Source organism: Tamandua tetradactyla, chromosome 20 (assembly GCF_023851605.1).
Source record: "Tamandua tetradactyla isolate mTamTet1 chromosome 20, mTamTet1.pri, whole genome shotgun sequence".
Classification (NCBI taxonomy): domain Eukaryota; kingdom Metazoa; phylum Chordata; class Mammalia; order Pilosa; family Myrmecophagidae; genus Tamandua; species Tamandua tetradactyla.
The window spans coordinates 28,682,040-28,704,553 of record NC_135346.1 but is presented as its reverse complement, the minus strand read 5'-3'; the positions used below and the strand labels follow the sequence as shown (position 1 = coordinate 28,704,553).

Below are 22,514 nucleotides of genomic sequence, written 5' to 3'. Positions count from 1 at the left end.
GCCAACCACCTGTTTTGTAAATAAAACTTAACTAGAACACAGCCAGATCAACTTGTTTATATATATACTCTATAGCTGCTCTCAAGCTGCAACAGCAGAGTGGGGTAGCTGCCACGGAGACCACATGACCACAAAGTCTAAATATTTACTATCTGGCCCTTTAAGAGAAAGTCTCCCAATTCCATGGATAAATGAGCCCCGAGTTCCCTCACAGACAGGACCTCCAATAACTCCATGAGTTTTTACAGAGAAGGTGCAAAACCACATCCTATCATTGAGGTATCAACATACTAGAACAGCTACCTTTTCAGCTTCTCTTTTAGCTTTTGCTCTGAATTCGGCTTCTTTTTCTTTTGCTTCTTGCTGACTATAAGAAAAGGGGAAAAAACATCATTTCTAGCACCCAATATAGAAATACTGCTTACTTCCATATCTCTACCGAGTTAGTTTTGGAGTAGTACAGTAAATGTTGTTTTTATTACTGCTTAAAGAATAAGACAAGCATGCCACAGCAGACCAGTAAATAAACTGCCAGTACTATATTTTGTTTGGAAAATACAAGATATTTTTCTTCTCCCCCAAAACACAACTGGGGTATTTAAAAAATATTAACCACTGTGGCTAGATGAGAACAGATTTCCAATTTGTTAGCATCCAATGATTACATCTTTGTATTGTCCATGGCAGTAGCCTATATTTGGACAGGACTGAAGTTCCAAACCTTTTACATCATTAAAAGCAGAATATGCCTTTTAGTATATGGTCCTTCTTTGACGGTAATCCAAGTACTTTTCAAAATATTGGGGTCACTGAAGAGAAATGCACTAAGTAATGGTTTCATAGCAGTAAACCCTCTGAATGTAGCCTTCATCATCGATCTCCTGGAGAAAATCTTCACCATCATCTCCCTCACCCGCCTCTGGCCTCTCTTCTTCTACATTCAGCAGCGGCAGTTGCCGCAGCATGACTCACAAGAAGGCGCCACACATGAAGCAGGTATTGCCATGCATTTTTCCATCTGGGCCCTCGATGGGGTCATTCTCTCTGGTGCAGGAGAGCTGTCCGTTCCTCACATAGTCGCGGTATTTACTGCACAGTTCCTGCCAAATGAAGAGAGGACTTCAGAGTCAGATCATTAAACACTGGAAACCATCATCCGCATTACCCCTTTAAAAACTATGCTATTGTTCCCCATTTGACCACTGGCTGGTTTGAAAGTATTACGTATCCCAGAAAACCCACATTTTAACCCTGATCCAATTTTTTGGGAGCAGCCATTTCTTTTAATTCTGATTCAATACTGTAGGTGGGAAACTTTTGATAAGATTACATCCAGGGAGTTGTGGCACAAACCAAATGTGGGTGTGATCTTTTGATTAGATGGAGATCTGACTCCACCCACTGCAAGTGGGTCTTGTGTAGTTTACTGGAATCCTTTGAAAAAGGAAACATTTTGGAAAGAGACAGAAATGACAAAGCCAACAGAAATTTCAGAGCACAGCTGACCCAGATGCCGACACTTGGAGAACAGAGATACAGATGTTTGGAGATGCTTGGAGCCCAGCAGGCATCACCATGAGATGTTAAGCAAGCCAGAACCTGGAGAGAGTCAAGGGAAGCCAAGAGATGAAAGCCAGCCCCAGAGAAGCAATGTAAGGAACCCCCACAGGAACAGAGGTTGAAAGCAATAGAGCCCAGGAGCAAGGGACCAGCAGACACATCCTTGCCTCTTATAGAGTAAGGAATAAGTAATGGAGAAGAAAGAAAAACGATTACAGGTAGTAGTACATCAATAAGTATTTACAACTCTGCCATCATGAACTCAGAATTGTCTTGGCACTCCAGTGGAACTACAAATATTTGTCACTATCATTCTCCAGAGGAGGCTTATAATCTAGGCAGGAAAGAAGGCTGGCAAACTTGGTAGAGATCAATATAAGCATATATAAGTTTGCATTGTGTTGTGTACCACAGTCTATAAAAGCTAGGAAAGATCAAAGGTGAGAGGATTCAATAGGCCTAGAAAAGAGCCCTTTCTGGAGGGACTGAGAACATTTACTGAGTTTTGTTTTAAGGAGGCTAAGAAAGCAGAGAAAACATGTGCTTAGACTAAGGAATGAAGTTTTATTTTAAGAATCTGTGAGAAGAATAAGATGAATGTGGAAACAAGTAAGACCCATGAAGAAACTGACAGCTTTCTAGGAGTATATTGATAATGTCCAGGGGTGGGGAATGAGGATTTGAATCAGGAAAGGAACAGGAGGGTTGAAGAGAAGGAGGAATGCGTTAGAACCAGTTGGGAAACCCAAGACAACTTGGCGACTGACCAGGTATGATGAATGAGACCAATTTTCAATTCTAAATTACTAATAAAATGATAGTACCAGTTAAGAGAAATGTCATTGAGAATGAGAGTCAATTAAAGTAAAATTTTTACCAGTGTCAACTTTTCCCAAATAATGATTAAATTTGTATTTTGTCACTATTATTAGGAAATAAAATAAGTAAAGGTAAATCTTGTATGTTGTTATTTAATGAAAGTAATTCAGAGTGAACACACAGAAAGATTTTGCTCTGCTACTTAGAAGGTTATACTATAATAGAATTATGGAGGGTAGATTTTTTAATTGTAAAATATGACATATATACAAAACAAAGAACGAAACAGCAATGATTCTCAAGCACACTTCCACAAGTAATTACAGAACAGATCCCAGATTCTGTCATATGCTACCATTCCACCATCTCAGATTTTCCCTTCTAGCTATTCCAAAACACTGGAGGCTAGAAGGAATATTAATATAGTGATGCAGCGGCCATACTCATTTGTTAAATCCTATTTTCTCTGCTGTATCTCTTCCTTCTCCTCTATCCCTCTCCCAATCTATAGGTAATGCCTGTTGTGACTTTTTCATTTGAGAAGTGGTAGCAACACTAAAGGATAGGAAGAGGTAAACAATTGATAATTTTGGAGATGCTGATTGTTCTAGGTTTCAAGATTTATCTGACCTAGGAACCCTCTGGGAATTACAGGTCCCAGGAAAGGAAACTTAGTGCTAAAACCTCTATAAGAGTCTTGGTTTGAGCCCTCGGTGTCCTTAAGAGTCAACAGGAGTGATGTTGGTTGGGGTTTAGCAAACCATGGCAATCAGCACTATCTTACTGAAGCTTGCATTAGACAGCCTTCAGGATAATCTCTTGACTTTATTTGATCTTCTCTGGCTAACGATGCCTTATTTTATCAACTTCCTTTTCCCTTTTTGGTCCAGAAGGCACTCTCCCTCAGATCCCAGGGCCAGACTCATCCCCAGAAATCACACCCAAGTTGTCAGGGAGATCTTCATAACTGAATGTCATGTCCCACATGGGTATATGTGTACTATTTTTCTTGCAGAGTTGGGATTAGAGAGAGGCCACATGTGAGCAACAAAGAGGTTTCCTGGAAGCATCTCAGAACTCGTTATAGGTAGTCTTAGCTTCTCCACTACAGAAATTAGTTTCATGAGGGCAAGCCTCAAAATCAAGGACTTGGCCTATTTTCCTGGGAGTCCCCAATAGTTGAGAAAGCACCCGGGGTTTCCCAGAAGGGAAAGTTTAATAGTTCCATACACACACACACACACACACACACACACACACACACACACTCTTTGGATCCTCAAGAGACTCTGCCAATACTTTTAAATTATGAGCCCACCATAGTCTGAGAGATATCCTGGCATTACACAAAGCTACACAGAATTATGAGGCCTTGTTCCTGTACTGGACTCCAGGAGTTTGGGGCATTTAAATGAGCTATCCAGACAGGCTGATTTAGATTATATGTTACTGAAAATTTAGGTTCTAGACATAATAGACCTCTCTGTCTTTGGTCTCACACAGTAGGTGAAGGCCTAGAGTACATACGCTGTCATCGTATACCCTGTGTTCGAATTTACATTAGACCCAGGCAAGACTGGCTTCAAATGAGGCCTGATCTCTTTTTCAGTCACTTTAACTGTTATTATATATAGCTATGCCAACTTCCAGGGCAGTAAAACACCATTTCTGTGTCTTAGTTGTCACAGAGTTATACAAAGTTCCAGGAAAATACCAGCTAATATGCATATAGTTCAGTGTCTCAAGACTCCAGAAATACATTTACAACGACAGACTATGTGTGGCTACTATAAGGTCTTATAATCTAGGCTCCAATTTTCTTATAAGTATTTTCTGAAAAAGACCTTAGCTTATTTGTCCTTTTGTTCTTTTGTTTCTGACTTATTTTGTCCCCAAGGTTTATTCAGTTCATTGCGTGCCTCTCGAGTTAAAATTATTTTACACATTGCACCAACATGAATGATAGGGATCCTGAGCTGTCTATTTGAAATAACAGAGGTCTGGATAGCTTAAACAGAAATTAGTAAATTGCACAAATTGTTATTACTAATTTGTGCAGAAATCTAAGAGAATTCAAATATCAGAAATATAACTTAGTAAGTTATATTATAAATATATGTATTTATATTAAATAAACCATATCTTACAGTATCCTCACTTGGTTGTACAATCAGCAGCACTGTCAATTTTAGATAATTTTCACTGGTCCACAGACACAAAGAACTAACAAATGGCCTCACAAATATCAAATCAAAACCACTCCTTATCACTTGTCCCTTCACCCAAATTAGTAGCACCTGGTAGTGCTGTGGTACTGTTGATGTCTTTCTGCTAACTGCTGGCTAGAGCATGCATTTTTAGTTTTCCCCTGTAGCTCTCTAATATTGACTCTTTGCTCACTATCGAACTTTTGAAATAGTTTGTGCAAGAACTTACTTATAATTGTAGACTTAATCAGTGGGATACATGGCACTATACATCCCCTTTCAGTCATATTCACCTTCCATATGGCAATGTTACTTATAACCCTCCTAATTATTTACCATCACTTCTATCCAATCCTTGCATTTACGTCCAACCTCATTTTGTACCCTTTTTGTGATAAACAAAACATGATATACAGATGTGATGGGATATAATGCAGCAGTAAGACAAAATGACATCCCAAAGCATAAGACAATGTGGATGAACCTTGAGGATATAATGCTAAGAAAAATAAGTCAGACACAAAAGTACGGATACTATATGATTTCGCTATTATGACTCTGGTAAAGGTAATCTCAGATGTTACACTATAGAATATAGCAGTTCGAGACACAGATACCCTCCTAAATGCAAAAACTGGAGGCAGATGTTTTTAAAAACTGGAATGTCATAGGACTTCATTATGTTAATTAGAGTTGAGAAAATTAGTGCTTCCTCTATAGCTGGGTGGTAATGAAGACCAAATATTATACGTAAAATTATTTTATAAATTGCACCAACATGAATTTGTTTGTATTCATTTCAAGCATGAAAAATGAGCAAGAATACACTTACGCTAAGGGGACCCCTAGGATTCTTTTGTAGAAAGAAAAGTAAAACGAGTCAGAACACAGCATCAGGATTCCTGAGAAAATTACCTTTGCAGTTTCCCTTTTAGCCTTTGCTCTTGCTCCTTCTTCTTGTTGACTATAAGGAACAGAATAACAGTAATAATAATCAATATGAAGAACAAATGGATCTTAATAAAGTAGATCCTTCACATTCACAGATCATTGACTCATTCACTATCATTTCTTGCTTTGACTATTCTCTAGCAACTTCAGAGAGCCACCCACGGTAGTTTGCAATTTGGGGAGAAATTAAATTAAAATGGTGCACCTCATTTCAAGGAGAATGGTGTGTAAGAGTAAACCCCTTAGATATAAACTCATGTAACTTAAATAAGTAAATGTATTTACCTTCCCTACCTTTGTACTGCAACACTTTCTTATTCACTAATCCTTTTGCATCTGCAATAACTGTTTATTTGAATTTACTTGAAAGGGAGCCTTTCAAAAATAGGCTATGATTGAAATGAAGTGAGAGTGAATAGTCATTTTGGATAACCAACAGTGCTGTAAATCAAGTTTAGTGGACTAGAGCTATAGCATAATTGGCTCTATAACATAAATAATTCAATTATGTTGTACAGCAAGAAAATAATTAAATTTTTGCGAAAATATTTTAATATGTTCCAAATAATATAAGACGTACTCATTAACCAAATTAAAACTTAAAAAAATATTTATCACACTGTTTACATGTGGTGTAAAGCAGTGCGAGAAATTAGTTGGGAGAGGATGATTCTCAAAGTCAACGCATCCACAAAATTTAAGGTGACAAAACTTAATTTTTTTATAAGGAATTTTCGTATTAATGGAAAGAAACTTATTGAAATCACTTCAAAATTTTTTTATTTCTTTATATTGATATTGATCTCAATTTTATCATGAATCGAGGTTGAGTAAAAAACTTTAAAAACATTTTCTTTTCATAGTGGGAAATTATTAGAGGAAGCAGCAGTACTGACCACTAGGTGGCAGAATAATTTCCTTTGATGAAAGATTTATATAGAGGTAAAGAAAAAAAAGACTGAAATAAGCTATAAATACAGGCAAAAACAACAATCAGTTCATAAATCTGGTGAGTCACATTGCTCTCTGTCAAGGAAGACTGAACAACTGAATCCTATCAGAGATTCTGGGTACACAGAAAATACACTGGGGTATTCCTTGGGTCAAATATCAAAAGAGTTCAGGAAAATCATAGATTCTTGTTTGAGGGCACATATCATCTCATTTATTCTAATGACATAATTAGAGCCCCCTATAAGTGGGCATTAAACTCCTAAGCAACAAAACCACCTTTCCTGAAGCAGTATTTCCCTACTCTAAATAATAAAAAGTTCATTTTCATATTGAGCCCAAATTGTCTCTCCATAGCTCTCATCTATTTTAGTTCTATTTCCTGACATCAGACAGAATGAGCAAGAAGAAAGATAGTAAGTTTTAAAAAAACTCATAAAATTTCCCATTCACCATTCTGATATTTTACCTGTAAATCTCATCAATTCTATATTATTCTGATGATAATCTTTCAGAAAACTAGAAACAAGTATGATTATCACAGAGTGTTCTCTTCTCCGAGTGCAAGATACTGAGTTTCTTCTGAAATGTCCTAGAAGAAATTATTCTGAATTTCTTTACCATGGTTATAGCTATCCTCTTAAAGCTCTCTACTTGCTTGTTTTTGTTGTTTTTTTTAACTCTCTTTTTATGTAATACACAGAACTGAATGCTACACTGAAGAGGAAAATGCATTATTCACCATTGTTTGAAAACTTCCCACAGCAGTTCCCTTTTGCCCACTGCCTCAGAAGTCCTGTTGCTACGACTCTACTCACAAGAAGGCTTCACACATGGAACAGGTGTTGCCGTGCATTTTCCCATCTGGGCCCTGGATGGGGTCGTTCTCTCTGGTGCAAAGAAGCTGTCCATTCCTCATCAAATTGCGGTACTCACGGCACAACTCCTGTGATATTGAAGAAGGAAGTTGGAGATGATAAATACAGTTTGGATCAGACTGGAAACATAGCAGAAGAATTTAAGACTTTTTTTCTGAAGGAGATCAGCAATGGGAGTTTAAAGAAAAGGTTCTGAACTTTGGAAGCATGGCTGTCTTTGACTATCAGATAAAAGCCATGGACCCCGAACCTAAAAAGAGTTGCAAATGCACATGCGAGTGTGTAAACACACAAAATACATACCACAGATGTTTCATGCAGTTCCAAACAGTTGCCTGGACACCATCCATGGGTTCCCAAGTATGTATACCCCTGACTTGTAAGACAATGTTCACTTACCTCAAATGAAGTTGTATTAACAGATTGCCTTTTATTTCTTGATTCACCTTCCTTTTTTTTCTTTTCTTCTTCTGATTGGCTAGAGAAAGAAGGATTAGAAAAGAGATGAGTAAGAACAATAGGACCTCAACATTTAAAGTGATCTAAAATATCACTTAATAACTTATGGTTAATATTTATTTTCTTACTTCATGCCTAAACCTGTGCTTATACCACCAAATTCTCACAACTGCATTAGCAGAAACTTTTATAATACTCTAGTGATAAGAAAACTAACTCTCATATAAAATGGTTCACTTGCTCAAGAATATAGAGCTGGGCGGGCCACGGTGGCTCAGCAGCATGCTTGCCTGCCATGCCAGAGGACCCGGGTTCGATTCCCGGTGCCTGCCCGTGTAAAAAAATAAAAAATAAAAATAAAAAAAAAAGAATATAGAGCTAAAAAGTGCTGACTAAGGTGTTAAACCCAAGTCCAGAGGTGGTTTTATAAACTTCCAACATTTGCTCATGTATAACTGCTTACTAAGTATCTAGCCTTTGCTTTAATTCTGCCAGTGAAATCTCTACCTACATCATCCTGAGCAACCATGTTAGGTCATTCCATTTTGAAAATCCTCAAACTGTTAGAAAAGTCTTCCTGGCATTGAGCTGGAATCTGTCTTCCACAGATGTTACCCACTGGCCCCACTTTCACATATGGAGATAATCTAGAACTAATCCTGTTTTCACATTTGAGAACAAAAACTATTTGGAAAATTAGAGACTGTAACCTTGCCTAAGTGATCCAAGCCTTAACAATCCTCAAAGGACATGGGTTTTAAAATTTCCTAAATCAGGTGGCTCTTCTAAATATGTTTTAATTCTTCAGTTATCTTCTTGAAGTGGCCCTCTCATAACTCAACATGGAAACAGAATAGAAAGGACAAAGCCACCCTTCATTTTCCCAGTGCAGCCCCACTCACAAGAAGGTCTCACACATGGAGCAGGTGTTGCCATGCATTTTCCCATCTGGGCCCCGGATGGGGTCGTTCTCTCTAGTGCAGGGCAATTTTCCATTCCTCACAAGCTTGCGGTATTCACTGCACAGCTCCTGCCAAGACAGAGAAAGAGACTTAGACATGTATTTTATTCCTAGTCAGTAAAGAAGAAGAGTGAAATATCTATATTGGCATAAACGAATATTGTGTCTCTTTAAACCTAGAATTTTAGTTTTGTTTCTTTCACAGGTAATTCAAGAAATAGAATTTATGATATGCTAAGAGATGGAAAAAAATAAGACATAATAGGATGTCACAATATAACGGAAAAGGAAGACAAGCAAAATCTATCATAATCCAGACAGAATAAAATAAATATAAACATATAGGTACAAGAAAATCTTAGAAGTTAGGACCATGACATCTGATTGTGGAGACCAGGAAGTATTTCAGGAAGCAAAAATAATTTGGGTGAGAATGTGAGGAGTGACTAGGATTTTCCCAGCCAAAATAAATAAATAAATAAAAGTAAATGCTTGAGAACTAAGCTTACCAGATTGTGAAAATAAAATAATCTGAGAAACATAAGTAGAAAACTATAAAGAACATAGCAGAACATGAATTTCTTAATGCAGGTAAAGAGCCAAATAAGGAGAGATAAGGAGATTAAAATTGATTCTATACTTGAAGATGAGCTATTTTAAGTGGAGCTGTATTGTGTTCTGATTTATATTTGAAAGCATTATTTTAGCTGAGTTTAGGGAGGATAATTGGATAAGGGATAGATAGGATCCAGTGGAAAAATTAGGAGACTTTCATTACCTATATCAGAGGTGATTATTATTGATTTAAGTCTATGGAAATGAATATTGTAATATATCAGAGGTCATGCCTTTCTTGTAAGATCAAAGTATTTTTATTCCAATTCAGATGTGAATTTTCAGAAATACTAAAACGTATTAAAATAGACACATACAGTTTCTCTGGAAAATGGTTAGCAAAAATTAATAGCTCCTTCCTTGTTTATGCCGAGAGTATTTATGCTATTCTTTTCTAAAGTGAAAGTATCACAGATGTGTCTGAGGTGGCCTGGGCACGGGGGGAAGTCATTCCAGAATCTGAGGCACTTTACACATCAGTGCCCTCACATCCTGCCTGGCCCTTGCCCGCTCTGTAGAGTAAATTCTATTTCAGAAAATTGAAGACCCCTGTTTGGATTTGGCCCAATTCTAGGCCTCTCAGGATGCTGAGGCAGTGTTCGTGCTTCATAAAGGTTTATCATAAATATAGATTTGATTCTCCATAAATTATTTCCTTAGCTCCTCTGAATCTTTCAGAGCCCTCCAATGTACCATACTACCTATGCAGCCTTTTGGATCCTAACCCAAGTCCATGTTTAACTTAATTGGGGGAGGGGGGTGTTTCCCCTTCTCGACAGTAATAAAACTTTTAATGCCCACCACATTTTATGATTAACAAAGTGCATTCATATTATTTACCACTTAGTTCCTCTCAATAACCCTCTGGTAATAGGAAAGGCAAGGATTATTAGCCCAATTTATTAGAAACTAAGAATTGAATGTCTTGCTCAAGAGGACATAGTCTGGCCTTCGCCGTGGGGTTCCGCGGCGCGAGTGGCCCTGGCGTTTCCTCCCCACCCTCTCGTCGCCCCGCGTGGTGGTGCGTGCGGGCGACGGGACAGACTCCGCGGAGGGCGTGGCGGTTTCTTCTCCAGGACACCTACTGGGGGAGTAGAAACGATACAGAAAGCGCCCAAAGCCACAACAGAGATAAAAGAGACAGCGTACCCCATCCTGGAACGGCTGGCTGGCTGAGAGAAGCAGCTCGGGTGAGATAGCCGAGGCGCGCGGGCCTTACCGGGCGGGGTGGCAAGCGGCCGGAGTTACTCCCTTCCCCCTTCCCGGGCCGGCTGGGAGAATTGGAGAGGCGGTCCCCTGAAACCAAGGCGGCTAGCGCCCACACCACGCGCAGCCCCCGGACCAACTGAGAGAATTGGATCGGAAACCCCCAGGCCGCGGAGAACGGTGACGGGTGGGGGAGGACCCTTCCAAACCCGTGACTCCCGGGGAACGTGCACTCTCTCAGGCGGGCCGCTGCCGCTGGCGCCCTCCCGCCACGCTTGTTGCCCAGGGCCGACTAGGAAATTCGGACGGGCTCTTTCCCTGGCTGCTGCGACCAGCAACCCTCCCTGCGTTCGGACCCCGGGCCAGCGAACCCCCAGGACGGTGAGAGTTTTCCAAAGTTTAAGGTCCCACAGCACCTTTTACTGGTGGGACCCGCAGACAAACGTGTGCCACGAACGCCACCTACTGGGCAGGATAAGAAAAACAGAACCCAGAGATTTCACAGAAAAATATTACAACCTCGCTGGGTCCAACACCAAGAGAAATCTGAATAAATGCCCAGACGCCAGCAGCAGAAGATAACTGTCCACGCTCAAAAGATTGAGAATATGGCTCAGTCAAAGGAACAAACCAATAGCTCAAATGAGACACAAGAGCTGAGACAACTAATGCTGAATATACGAACAGAAATGGAAAACCTCTTCAAAAATGAAATCGATAAATTGAGGGAGGACATGAAGAGGACATGGGCTGAACATAAAGAAGAAATAGAAAAACTGAAAAAACAAATCGCAGAACTTATGGAAGTGAAGGATAAAGTAGCAAACATAGAAAAAATAATGGATAGCTACAATGATAGATTTAAAGAGACAGAAGATAGAATTAGTGATTTGGAGGATGGAACATCTGAATTCCAAAAAGAAACAGAAACTATAGGGAAAAGAATGGAAAAATTTGAACAGGGTATCAGGGAACTCAAGGACAATATGAACCGCACAAATATACGTGTTGTGGGTGTCCCAGAAGGAGAAGAGAAGGGAAAAGGAGGAGAAAAACTAATGGAAGAAATTATCACTGAAAATTTCCCAACTCTTATGAAAGACCTAAAATTACAGATCCAAGAAGTGCAGCGTCCCCAAAGAGATTAGACCCAAATAGGCGTTCTCCAAGACACTTACTAGTTAGAATGTCAGAGGTCAAAGAGAAAGAGAAGATCTTGAAAGCAGCAAGAGAAAAACAATCCATTACATACAAGGGAAACCCAATAAGACTTTGTGTAGATTTCTCAGCAGAAACCATGGAAGCTAGAAGACAGTGGGATGATATATTTAAAATACTAAAAGAGAAAAACTGCCAACCAAGACTCCTATATCCAGCAAAATTATCCTTCAAAAATGAGGGAGAAATTAAAACATTCTCAGACAAAAAGTCACTGAAAGAATTTGTGACCAAGAGACCAGCTCTGCAAGAAATACTAAAGGGAGCACTAGAGTCAGATACAAAAAGACAGAAGAGAGAGATATGGAAAAGAGTGTAGAAAGAAGGAAAATCAGATATGATATATATAATACAAAAGGCAAAATGGTAGAGGAAAATATTATCCAAACAGTAATAACACTAAATGTCAATGGACTGAATTCCCCAATCAAAAGACATAGATTGGCAGAATGGATTAAAAAACAGGATCCTTCTATATGCTGTCTACAGGAAACACATCTTAGACCCAAAGATAAATATAGGTTGAAAGTGAAAGGTTGGGAAAAGATATTTCATGCAAATAACAACCAGAAAAGAGCAGGAGTGGCTATACTAATATCCAACAAATTAGACTTCAAATGTAAAACAGTTAAAAGAGACAAAGAAGGACACTATATACTAATAAAAGGAACAATTAAACAAGAAGACATAACAATCATAAATATTTACGCACCGAATCAGAATGCCCCAAAATACGTGAGGAATATACTGCAAACACTGAAAAGGGAAATAGACTCATATACCATAATAGTTGGAGACTTCAACTCACCACTCTCATCAAGGGACAGAACATCTAGACAGAGGATCAACAAAGAAATAGAGAATCTGAATATTACTATAAATGAACTAGACTTAATAGACATTTATAGGACATTACATCCCACAACAGCAGGATACACCTTTTTCTCAAGTGCTCATGGATCATTCTCAAAGATAGACCATATGCTGGGTCACAAAGCAAGTCTTAACAAATTTAAAAAGATTGAAATCTTACACAACACTTTCGCAGACCATAAAGGAATGATGTTGAAAATCAATAATAGGCAGAGTGCCAGAAAATTCACAAATACGTGGAGGCTCAACAACACACTCTTAAACAACCAGTGGGTCAAGGAAGAAATTACAAGAGAAATTAGTAAATATCTCGAGGCGAATGAAAATGAAAACACAACATATCAAAGCCTATGGGACACAGCAAAGGCAGTGCTAAGAGGGAAATTTATTGCCCTAAATGCCTATATCAAAAAAGAAGAAAGGGCAAAAATTCGGGAGTTAACTGTCCATTTAGAAGAACTGGAGAAAGAACAGCAAACCAACCCCAAAGCAAGTAAAAGGAAAGAAATAACAAAGATTAGAGCAGAAATAAATGAAATTGAGAACATGAAAACAATAGAGAAAGTCAGTAAGACCAGAAGTTGGTTCTATGAGAAAATCAATAAGATTGATGGGCCCTTAGCAAGATTGACAAAAAGAAGAAGAGAGAGGACACAAATAAATAAGATCAGAAATGGAAGAGGACACATAATCACTGACCTCACAGAAATAAAGGAGGTAATAACAGGATACTATGAACAACTTTATGCTAATAAATACAACAATGTAGATGAAATGGACAAGTTCCTAGAAAGGCATGAACAACCAACTTTGACTCAAGAAGAAACAGATGACCTCAACAAACCAATCACAAATAAAGAAATTGAACCAGTCATTCAAAAGCTTCCCAAAAAGAAAAATCCAGGACCAGATGGCTTCACATGTGAATTCTACCAAACATTCCAGAAAGAATTAGTACCAACTCTGCTCAAACTCTTCAAAAAAATCGAAGTGGAGGGAAAGCTACCTAATTCATTCTATGAAGCCAACATCACCCTCATACCAAAACCAGGCAAAGATATTACAAAAAAAGAAAACTACAGACCAATCTCTCTAATGAATACAGATGCAAAAATCCTCAATAAAATTCTAGCAAATCGTATCCAACAACACATTAAAAGAATTATACATCATGACCAAGTAGGATTCATCCCAGGTATGCAAGGATGGTTCAACATAAGAAAATCAATTAATGTAATACACCATATCAACAAAGCAAAGCAGAAAAATCACATGATCATCTCAATTGATGCAGAGATGGCATTCGACAAGATTCAACATCCTTTCCTGTTGAAAACACTTCAAAAGATAGGAATACAAGGGAACTTCCTTAAAATGATAGAGGGAATATATGAAAAACCCACAGCTAATATCATCCTCAATGGGGAAAAATTGAAAACTTTCCCCCTAAGATCAGGAACAAGACAAGGATGTCCACTATCACCACTATTATTCAACATTGTGTTGGAGGTTCTAGCCAGAGCAATTAGACAAGAAAAAGAAATACAAGGCATCAAAATTGGAAAGGAAGAAGTAAAACTATCACTGTTTGCAGACGATATGATACTATACGTCGAAAACCCGGAAAAATCCACAACAAAACTACTAGAGCTAATAAATGAGTACAGCAAAGTAGCAGGTTACAAGATCAACATTCAAAAATCTGTAGCATTTCTATACACTAGTAATGAACAAGCTGAGGGGGAAATCAAGAAATGAATCCCATTTACAATTGCAACTAAAAGAATAAAATACCTAGGAATAAATTTAACTAAAGAGACAAAAAACCTATATAAAGAAAACTACAAAAAACTGCTAAAAGAAATCACAGAAGACCTAAATAGATGGAAGGGCATACCGTGTTCATGGATTGGAAGACTAAATATAGTTAAGATGTCAATCCTACCTAAATTGATTTACAGATTCAATGCAATACCAATCAAAATCCCAACAACTTATTTTTCAGAAATAGAAAAACCAATAAGCAAATTTATCTGGAAGGGCAGGGTGCCCCGAATTGCTAAAAACATCTTGAGGAAAAAAAAACGAAGCTGGAGGTCTCGCGCTGCCTGACTTTAAGGCATATTATGAAGCCACAGTGGTCAAAACAGCATGGTATTGGCATAAAGATAGATATATCGACCAATGGAATCGAATAGAGTGCTCAGATATAGACCCTCTCATCTATGGACATTTGATCTTTGATAAGGCAGTCAAGCCAACTCACCTGGGACAGAGCAGTCTCTTCAATAAATGGTGCCTAGAGAACTGGATATCCATATGCAAAAGAATGAAAGAAGACCCATGTCTCACACCCTATACAAAAGTTAACTCAAAATGGATCAAAGATCTAAACATTAGGTCTAAGACCATAAAACAGTTAGAGGAAAATGTTGGGAGATATCTTATGGATCTTACAACTGGAGGCGGTTTTATGGACCTTAAACCTAAAGCAAGAGCACTGAAGAAGGAAATAAATAAATGGGAACTCCTCAAAATTAAACACTTTTGTGCATCAAAGAACTTCATCAAGAAAGTAGAAAGACAGCCTTCACAATGGGAGACAATATTTGGAAATGATATATCAGATAAAGGTCTAGTATCCAGAATTTATAAAGAGATTGTTCATCTCAACAACAAAAAGACAGCCAACCCAATTACAAAATGGGAAAAAGACTTGAACAGACACCTCTCAGAAGAGGAAATACGGATGGCCAAGAGGCACATGAAGAGATGCTCAATGTCCCTGGCCATTAGAGAAATGCAAATCAAAACCACAATGAGATATCATCTCACACCCACCAGAATGGCCATTATCAACAAAACAGAAAATGACAAGTGCTGGAGAGGATGCGGAGAAAGAGGCACACTTATCCACTGTTGGTGGGAATGTCAAAGGGTGCAACCACTGTGGAAGGCAGTTTGGCGGTTCCTCAAAAAGCTGAATATAGAACTGCCATACGACCCAGCAATACCATTGCTAGGTATCTACTCAAAGGACTTAAGGGCAAAGACACAAACGGACATTTGCACACCAATGTTTATAGCAGCATTATTTACAATTGCAAAGAGATGGAAACAGCCAAAATCTCCATCAACAGAAGAGTGGCTAAACAAACTGTGGTATATACATACGATGGAATATTATGCAGCTTTAAGACAAGATAAACTTATGAATCATGTAATAACATGGATGGACCTAGAGAATATTATGCTGAGTGAATCCAGCCAAAAACTAAAGGACAAATACTGTATGGTCCCACTGATGTGAACGGACATTCGAGAATAAACTTGAAATATGTCATTGGTAACAGAGTTCAGCAGGAGTTAGAAACAGGGTAAGACAATGAGTAATTGAAGCTGAAGGGATACAGACTGTACAACAGGACTAGATACAAAAACTCAAAAATGGACAGCACAATAATACCTAATTGTAAAGTAATCATGTTAAAACACTGAATGAAGCTGCATCTGAGCTATAGGTTTTTGTTTTGTTTTGTTTTGTTTTGTTTTGATTTTACTATTATTACTTTTATTTTTTTCTCTATATTAACATTCTATATCTTTTTCGGTTATGTTGCTAGTTCTTCTAAACCAATGCAAATGTACTAAGAAATGATGATCATGCATCTATGTGATGATGTTAAGAATTAATGATTGCATGTGTAGAATGGTATGATCTCTAAATGTTGGGTTAATTTCTTTTTTTCCGTTAATTAAAAAAAAAAAAAGAGAAGGGATAATTGGAGATGAAGGGATACAGACTGTACAACGGGACTGGATATAAAAACTCAGAAATGGACAGCACAATACTACCCAATTGTAATGCAATTATGTTAAAACACTGAATGAAGCTGCATGTGAGGTATAGGTTTTTTGTTTTTGTTTTTTTTTGTTTTTTTTTCTTTCTATTATTGTTTTAATTCTTATTCTGTTGTCTTTTTATTTCTTTTTCTAAATCGATGCAAATGTACTAAGAAATGATGAATATGCAACTATGTGATGTTATTAAGAATTACTGATTGTACATGTAGATTGGAATGATTTCTAATTGTTTTGTTAATTCTTTTTTTAATTAATAAAAAAAAAAAATTAAAAAAAAAAAAAAAAAAAAAAGAGGACATAGTCTGTAAATGATAGAACTGGAACAAAAAGTCTGTTTTTCAGATTCCAAATAAGTTATGTGTGAGTATATAAGATGAATCTCAGAAGCAGCCATAGTTGATCAATATAGCAATCTCCCGTGGCATTCATCTCAAAGGCATCCCCAGACTAAGTATGACTATTTTGTGGAGACTTTTGTGGGGTGATATTCCAGCCATTATACTCTCTGATGTGTGCTCAAAGTATAGTGCCAGGTAGGACCAATTGTATGGATTCTATTTACTTCATATGAGTGAGCTTTATCAGAGTCTCTTTTATTTCTTGCTTCTGTTTCAGTCTTTTTCTTTTCTTCAGCTTCTGCTTGGCTGAATGAGAAAGAAAACGAGGAGGATCCATTAGGACTGAACACATGCAGTGACTTCTCCACATTTCCATTCTGCTTGCCTTCCACAGGGAAGGACAACTTTGCTCCTTTTTTTCACTTCATATCAGTGAGAAGCAACAAGAAAGCCTCCAGTATGGTAAAATACAATGACTTTACTGCAAATTATTTTCTCTCTAATTTCTGATTAAGATCGGAAGAACATGTACGGAAAACCTGCTTTCTATCGATTACTTTATTGTACACGGTCAAAAAATAACATCATCAATGTCCAAGAAGCATCAAAACTAGAACCATAGTGACAAAATACATGGAGACTTGTTTTCATTTATTCAACTTAAATTTATTTCTTACTCCTAACTGTTTCTTCTAAAGGACAAATTGTGAAAAGGGCATAAAAAGTCTAATTACTAGGTGGGCCATGGTGGCTCTGAAGGCAGAGTTCTCGCCTGTCATATCAGAGACCCAGGTTTGATTCCCAATGCCTGCCCATGCAAAAAAAAATGTCCAATTACTCCACACATTGATAACTCATTTTATGGTAATTCAACCATATGTGCATACCAATCTAAACAGAAAACTATGGATTCTAAGTGCAAGTCAATTACTTAATCTGAGCTCAACTAGGTAAACTGAGAGCTGTTCTAAATGTTGAAGCAAACTGTTCTAACTTCTTGAGAAATGTCACAATATATAAAGAAACATTTACTGTAATTTTGTAGGGGCTTATGATTGTTTTATGTGTAATTTTCACTCTGATTTCTGTGCTAACTGCTAACTTTGGATACTAACCCCCATGGAAAGTAAGATGTCTAAAAACTGCTAAAGCAGGTCTACATATAAAATTCTGGCTGTAAGGAAGCACAAGCTCAGGTTTGTCCAGATGTTCCCGGCTAAGAGATGAGTGCCAGAGAAAATAAGGCATCTTGGAATGAATAATTTTAGGTTCCTGTCTCAGCTCTATTACAGCCTGATCTGTTTAATTTATTCAAACACTTTTCCATAGTTTCTCCATCTATGTAACAAGGTAGTTCAATGAGAGTATCTTCAGGGAAATGTCTCTTCTTGATATTCTAGATTTATATGACTCTCTATACTCACTAGAATGCTTCACACATGGAGCATAAGTTGCCGTGTACTTTCCCATCTGGACCATGAACAGGGTCATTTTCTCTGGTACAGAAAAGTGTTCCATTCTTTGCATGATTCTTATATTCACTGCAGAGTTTCTGAATAATGAAAATGATGCAGTTTACATATACTTCCTTGCTCTCTGTTTATTAATTTTAAATGTTTGTCGAAGTTATTGAAATAGGGGAATTAAGGGTTAAAAAATAAAACTTTTAGGATCATCCCCAAAATTGTGATATTTCTTTCCTTGAAATATTCACTCATTTAAGTATTCAACAAATTTAATAAATTAAAGGGATATAAATATTATTTGTCCTTTCCATTTGGACAAATAATTGCAATGTAAGAAAGTTAAGGGATATAACACAGGTCTGAATTAAGTGAGTAGAGGCATAAAGTAAAAAGCGATTTATAGAATGTTCAGAGAAGAGCTTATGTCTGAGTTGTATTTTGAGGATGTGTCCAGGATATAACATGGTAAAAAAGTTGCTCCAAAAGGAATTGTGGTATCAAAGGCATGGAGGCACATAAGAACATATTATTTGAGATGGTCTCATATGTCTCTGAGGAGAGTGGCTAAACAATTCATTTCAGGAAAGAAAAAGGTTTAAGAAGTGGTCAAAAGAAGATTATAAAGATTGGCCAGGCCACTAATAGCTTTGTTTACTTTTGAAAGAAATTTGGGTTTTAATATTAGCCCATGGGAAAATGGTAAATACTACAAATAAGAACATAATCAAATCTTTGTGTTAGGAAGATTGCCTAGCTAGATGTGTAAAGATTTGAGTGAATGGACTACAGTTAGGGACATTAGCTAAATTACTCTAAGAAATAAAAATACACATAAATAAATGAATAACTAATACATAAATACAAACAAAATTGTCATTGGAAGTCAAGTATAAAAGTGACATTTGAGAGCTAAAATTAAAATGATTGTAGGGAAGAAAAGAGTTTTCTAGGGAATAAGGCACAGATACAAGATGGCAGAGGGTGGCCTAATGAAGTGGACTACTTTTTGAAACATGTAAGCCTGGATAACCATCTGGAAAAAACAAGCTAAAAAGGTGCTCTATATGGTGTAAAATAGGAAAATACATTCTGGGATACCTTCAAACACTGGACTTTCTTAATGCAATGGGTTCATAGAAACATCTCTTACCTTATGAGAATGTGGAGGACACACTGAATCTTGAGGAGTGAGGGGTGTGGGGACTAGAAGTATAGAGACAAGGTAGCATGCTAATATCTCAATAAAAAGGGAAATTATTAAATTTGTCTGAGCTAAGACAGTAGCAGTGGGTAAAAAGTAGATGACATGTTATGTGATGTTTAGAAAGAGAATATACTAAAATTTTACAATAATATTGCTTTTAAAAATAAAGCCTACAACACAGCTACTATATGTTTGAAGACGAATACGTATCACACTTTGGATTCAGATAATATCTGAGTATATTGCCTTCATTTAAAAGTATGGAATTATTTTATTATTGTGTGATTTGATTAATTTCTTCCAACTGCAGCTAGACTTATAATGCCATAATTCTTCTTTTGTCTCATAAACAATAACCATAAATTAGCTTCCAGAAAACCCATTAGTAGTGGGGAAAAAGTAACCATTATTGAAAGTGCATGTCAGCGTTAACACATGCACATCATAATTAGACTGATCAAACCAGTTCTCACCTCAGTTTCTCTCTTAACTTTAACTTTTTCTTCAGCCTTCCTCAGATTTTCATCTGTTTTATTTTTTTCTTCTGAAAAACGTTGTTTGCTGAAGAGAGAAAAATAAATAAATGGGTGGAGATGCTTCAAATCTTCATGGTAAAAAATAATCACTTAGGGGCAGATAGGAAAATGGCTAAATTCATCTGAGATCTAGTACAAACATTTTTAAATCATCTTCAATTTCCTTTCATACAACTTTTGTTAAATTGAACTCTTCCCTCTTTTCTCAAAGAGCCCCTTGCATTTTACCTTGGGGCAGACCATTTCCTTCTGCTGTAATCTTTTTACTCTTCTCCTTCTCTTTGAAATCTCCCCAGGTTAAATTTTGCCTCCTTTAAGATGGCATCCCAGTCCCCAAATGGAAATGAGTTCTACATATTACACCGTATTTTCATACCTGACCATTCTTTTCTTATGGTATAGTTTGCATTCTGCCTTGCGATGTATTTAGGTGTGGCCATGCCTTATTTTTGCTATTAGCTTTAAGTTTCTACAGAGCCAGGATCTTCATTCATATATTTACCCAATCATTCATTCAGTATTTAGCTAATGGCTATTTTTTTGTTTTTTGCCAATCATAGGCTTGGGCCCTGGACATACTGTGTAGCCCAATGCAAACACACACCCTGCCCATGTAGAACTTAAATCCTAGTAGAGGAGACTGAGAGTCAGCAAATAGTCATAGATATAACTACACAATTATAAACTGCAATAATAATTATGAAAGAAAATTAAAGTTCATAAGAATTGGATTTAGATTGGGGACTTTCATAGATTTATGAAAGGAAGGAAAATCTTAAGATGCAACCTATGGGCAACTGCTGCCTAAGGAGTACAGAATGTTTAATAAGGTTGATGGTAAAGGTTCGGAAATGGATAGCACAATACTGTGTGATAGCAGCACAATACTTTAAGTACCAAAGCTGAGTGTGAGTATAGTTGAAAGAGATTGAAAGAGGAAGGCTAGGGTTGTGTATGTCACTAGAAGGAAAGCTAGATGATAAAAACTCAGACTGTATAACTGAGCAAGCTTGCACCAAATGATGACAGTGGCTAATTGTATAAAAATAGGAAAGTTCTTACATGAACTAGAACAAATGTACGCCACTAATACAAAGTGTTAATAATAGGGTATTATATGGAAAAAATACAATTAATGGAAACTAAGGGCTATAGTTAACAGTAACACTGGAATATTCTTTCATTAATTGTAGCCAAAGCTAAATGTCAATAATAAGGGATATAAAGGGTATGAGACTTTTGTTTGTTTTTTCAGAAGAAATGAGAATGTTCTTATACCAACTGTAGTGGTGAATGCATAATTATGTGATACACCAAGGGCCACTCACTGTACACTTAGGATGATTGTATGGTGTGGGAATAAAACTATTTTAAATAAATAGAAAGTGAATAAATATTAACAACTTGCAATCTACAAGAAGAGGAAGCATTAGCTGGCCAAGACTAAGAAGAATTGGCAGAGGGAGCAGCATATAGGAAAGAGCTTATGGTGTTCAAGGATCTGAAAGAAATTGTGTTGAGATATTTTCTTTAGACATCTTCATAAATGCCATAATTTGTTTATGGTAGAATCTGCCCTTCTCCCAAGGACAGATGCCCCAAATGAAAAGATGAGTAACCCAATTAACGTATGAATATGAATTTCCTGAAGAAATCCCATCAACTCTAACACAATGAGATAAGTATTAAAGAAAAAAAATCAGTCTTTATACCTGTTTTATCCCTATTCTCTGCTATGATCACATACAAAGAGGCTCACAAAGTCACAAGGGAAAATGCTAAGTATTTTGTAAACCAGTCTTCCAACTGGAAAATAAAGCCAAGCTGTACTCAGAAAAGACAGACAGTACGAGAGCCTTCTTACTAGAATATATGATTTGTGTGGGGTATGATACTATTCAAATAGCTCTCAATAGCAAAAACTTCCCCCAATGTTATTCTTACTCATCAACCAATTGCGCTCCACTTCTGCCATTTGAGTAATTGTGAAAAATTATATTTATACTCACAAAACTTCTGCACAAAGGGCACATTTGTTGCCATGCATCTTGCCATCAGGACCACGGACTGGGTCACTCTCCCGTGTACAAAAAAGTCTCCCATTCCTCACAAGGTTCTCATATTCCTTGCAAAAATCCTTAAAAAGGCAAATAATTTCATTTTGCACTTGTCTACTCTTTAATCTAGAAAGTTCACATGATAAATTTATAGTCACAGAATGTCAGGTCTAGAAGACATTGATAAAAAACATACAGCTGAATTAATAAGAAACAGTAGTTACACTATAAAATTACTTGGTACCTGTTAAAATTATTAAAGTAAAATATCCTAGAAAAGAAGACAGAGCATATCTAAAACAAAATAATTCTTGTTGGCTTCTAAATTCATGGGTAAAAAAAAGAAATTTT

The 22,514-nt window shown here is 37.0% G+C and overlaps 1 protein-coding gene across 5 annotated transcripts in view; it reads right to left on the bottom strand.

Annotated features, from left to right (window-relative positions):
* The window catches only part of SPINK5 (serine peptidase inhibitor Kazal type 5), a 74,473-nt gene that overhangs the window by 23,533 nt on the left and 28,426 nt on the right, over window positions 1–22,514 (bottom strand). For 4 of the 5 annotated variants that reach the window (XM_077137352.1, XM_077137353.1, XM_077137354.1 and 1 more), the window contains exons 9-18: window positions 22,116–22,243; window positions 20,044–20,131; window positions 18,325–18,452; window positions 17,125–17,206; window positions 8,728–8,855; window positions 7,766–7,844; window positions 7,307–7,434; window positions 5,502–5,550; window positions 973–1,100; window positions 304–367 (exon numbers count right to left, since the gene is read on the bottom strand). In XM_077137352.1, coding sequence (XP_076993467.1) covers window positions 304–367; window positions 973–1,100; window positions 5,502–5,550; window positions 7,307–7,434; window positions 7,766–7,844; window positions 8,728–8,855; window positions 17,125–17,206; window positions 18,325–18,452; window positions 20,044–20,131; window positions 22,116–22,243 — 1,002 coding nt within the window. The remainder of the gene's footprint in view (window positions 1–303; window positions 368–972; window positions 1,101–5,501; window positions 5,551–7,306; window positions 7,435–7,765; window positions 7,845–8,727; window positions 8,856–17,124; window positions 17,207–18,324; window positions 18,453–20,043; window positions 20,132–22,115; window positions 22,244–22,514) is intronic. The other variant, XM_077137356.1, reaches the window with a different exon arrangement.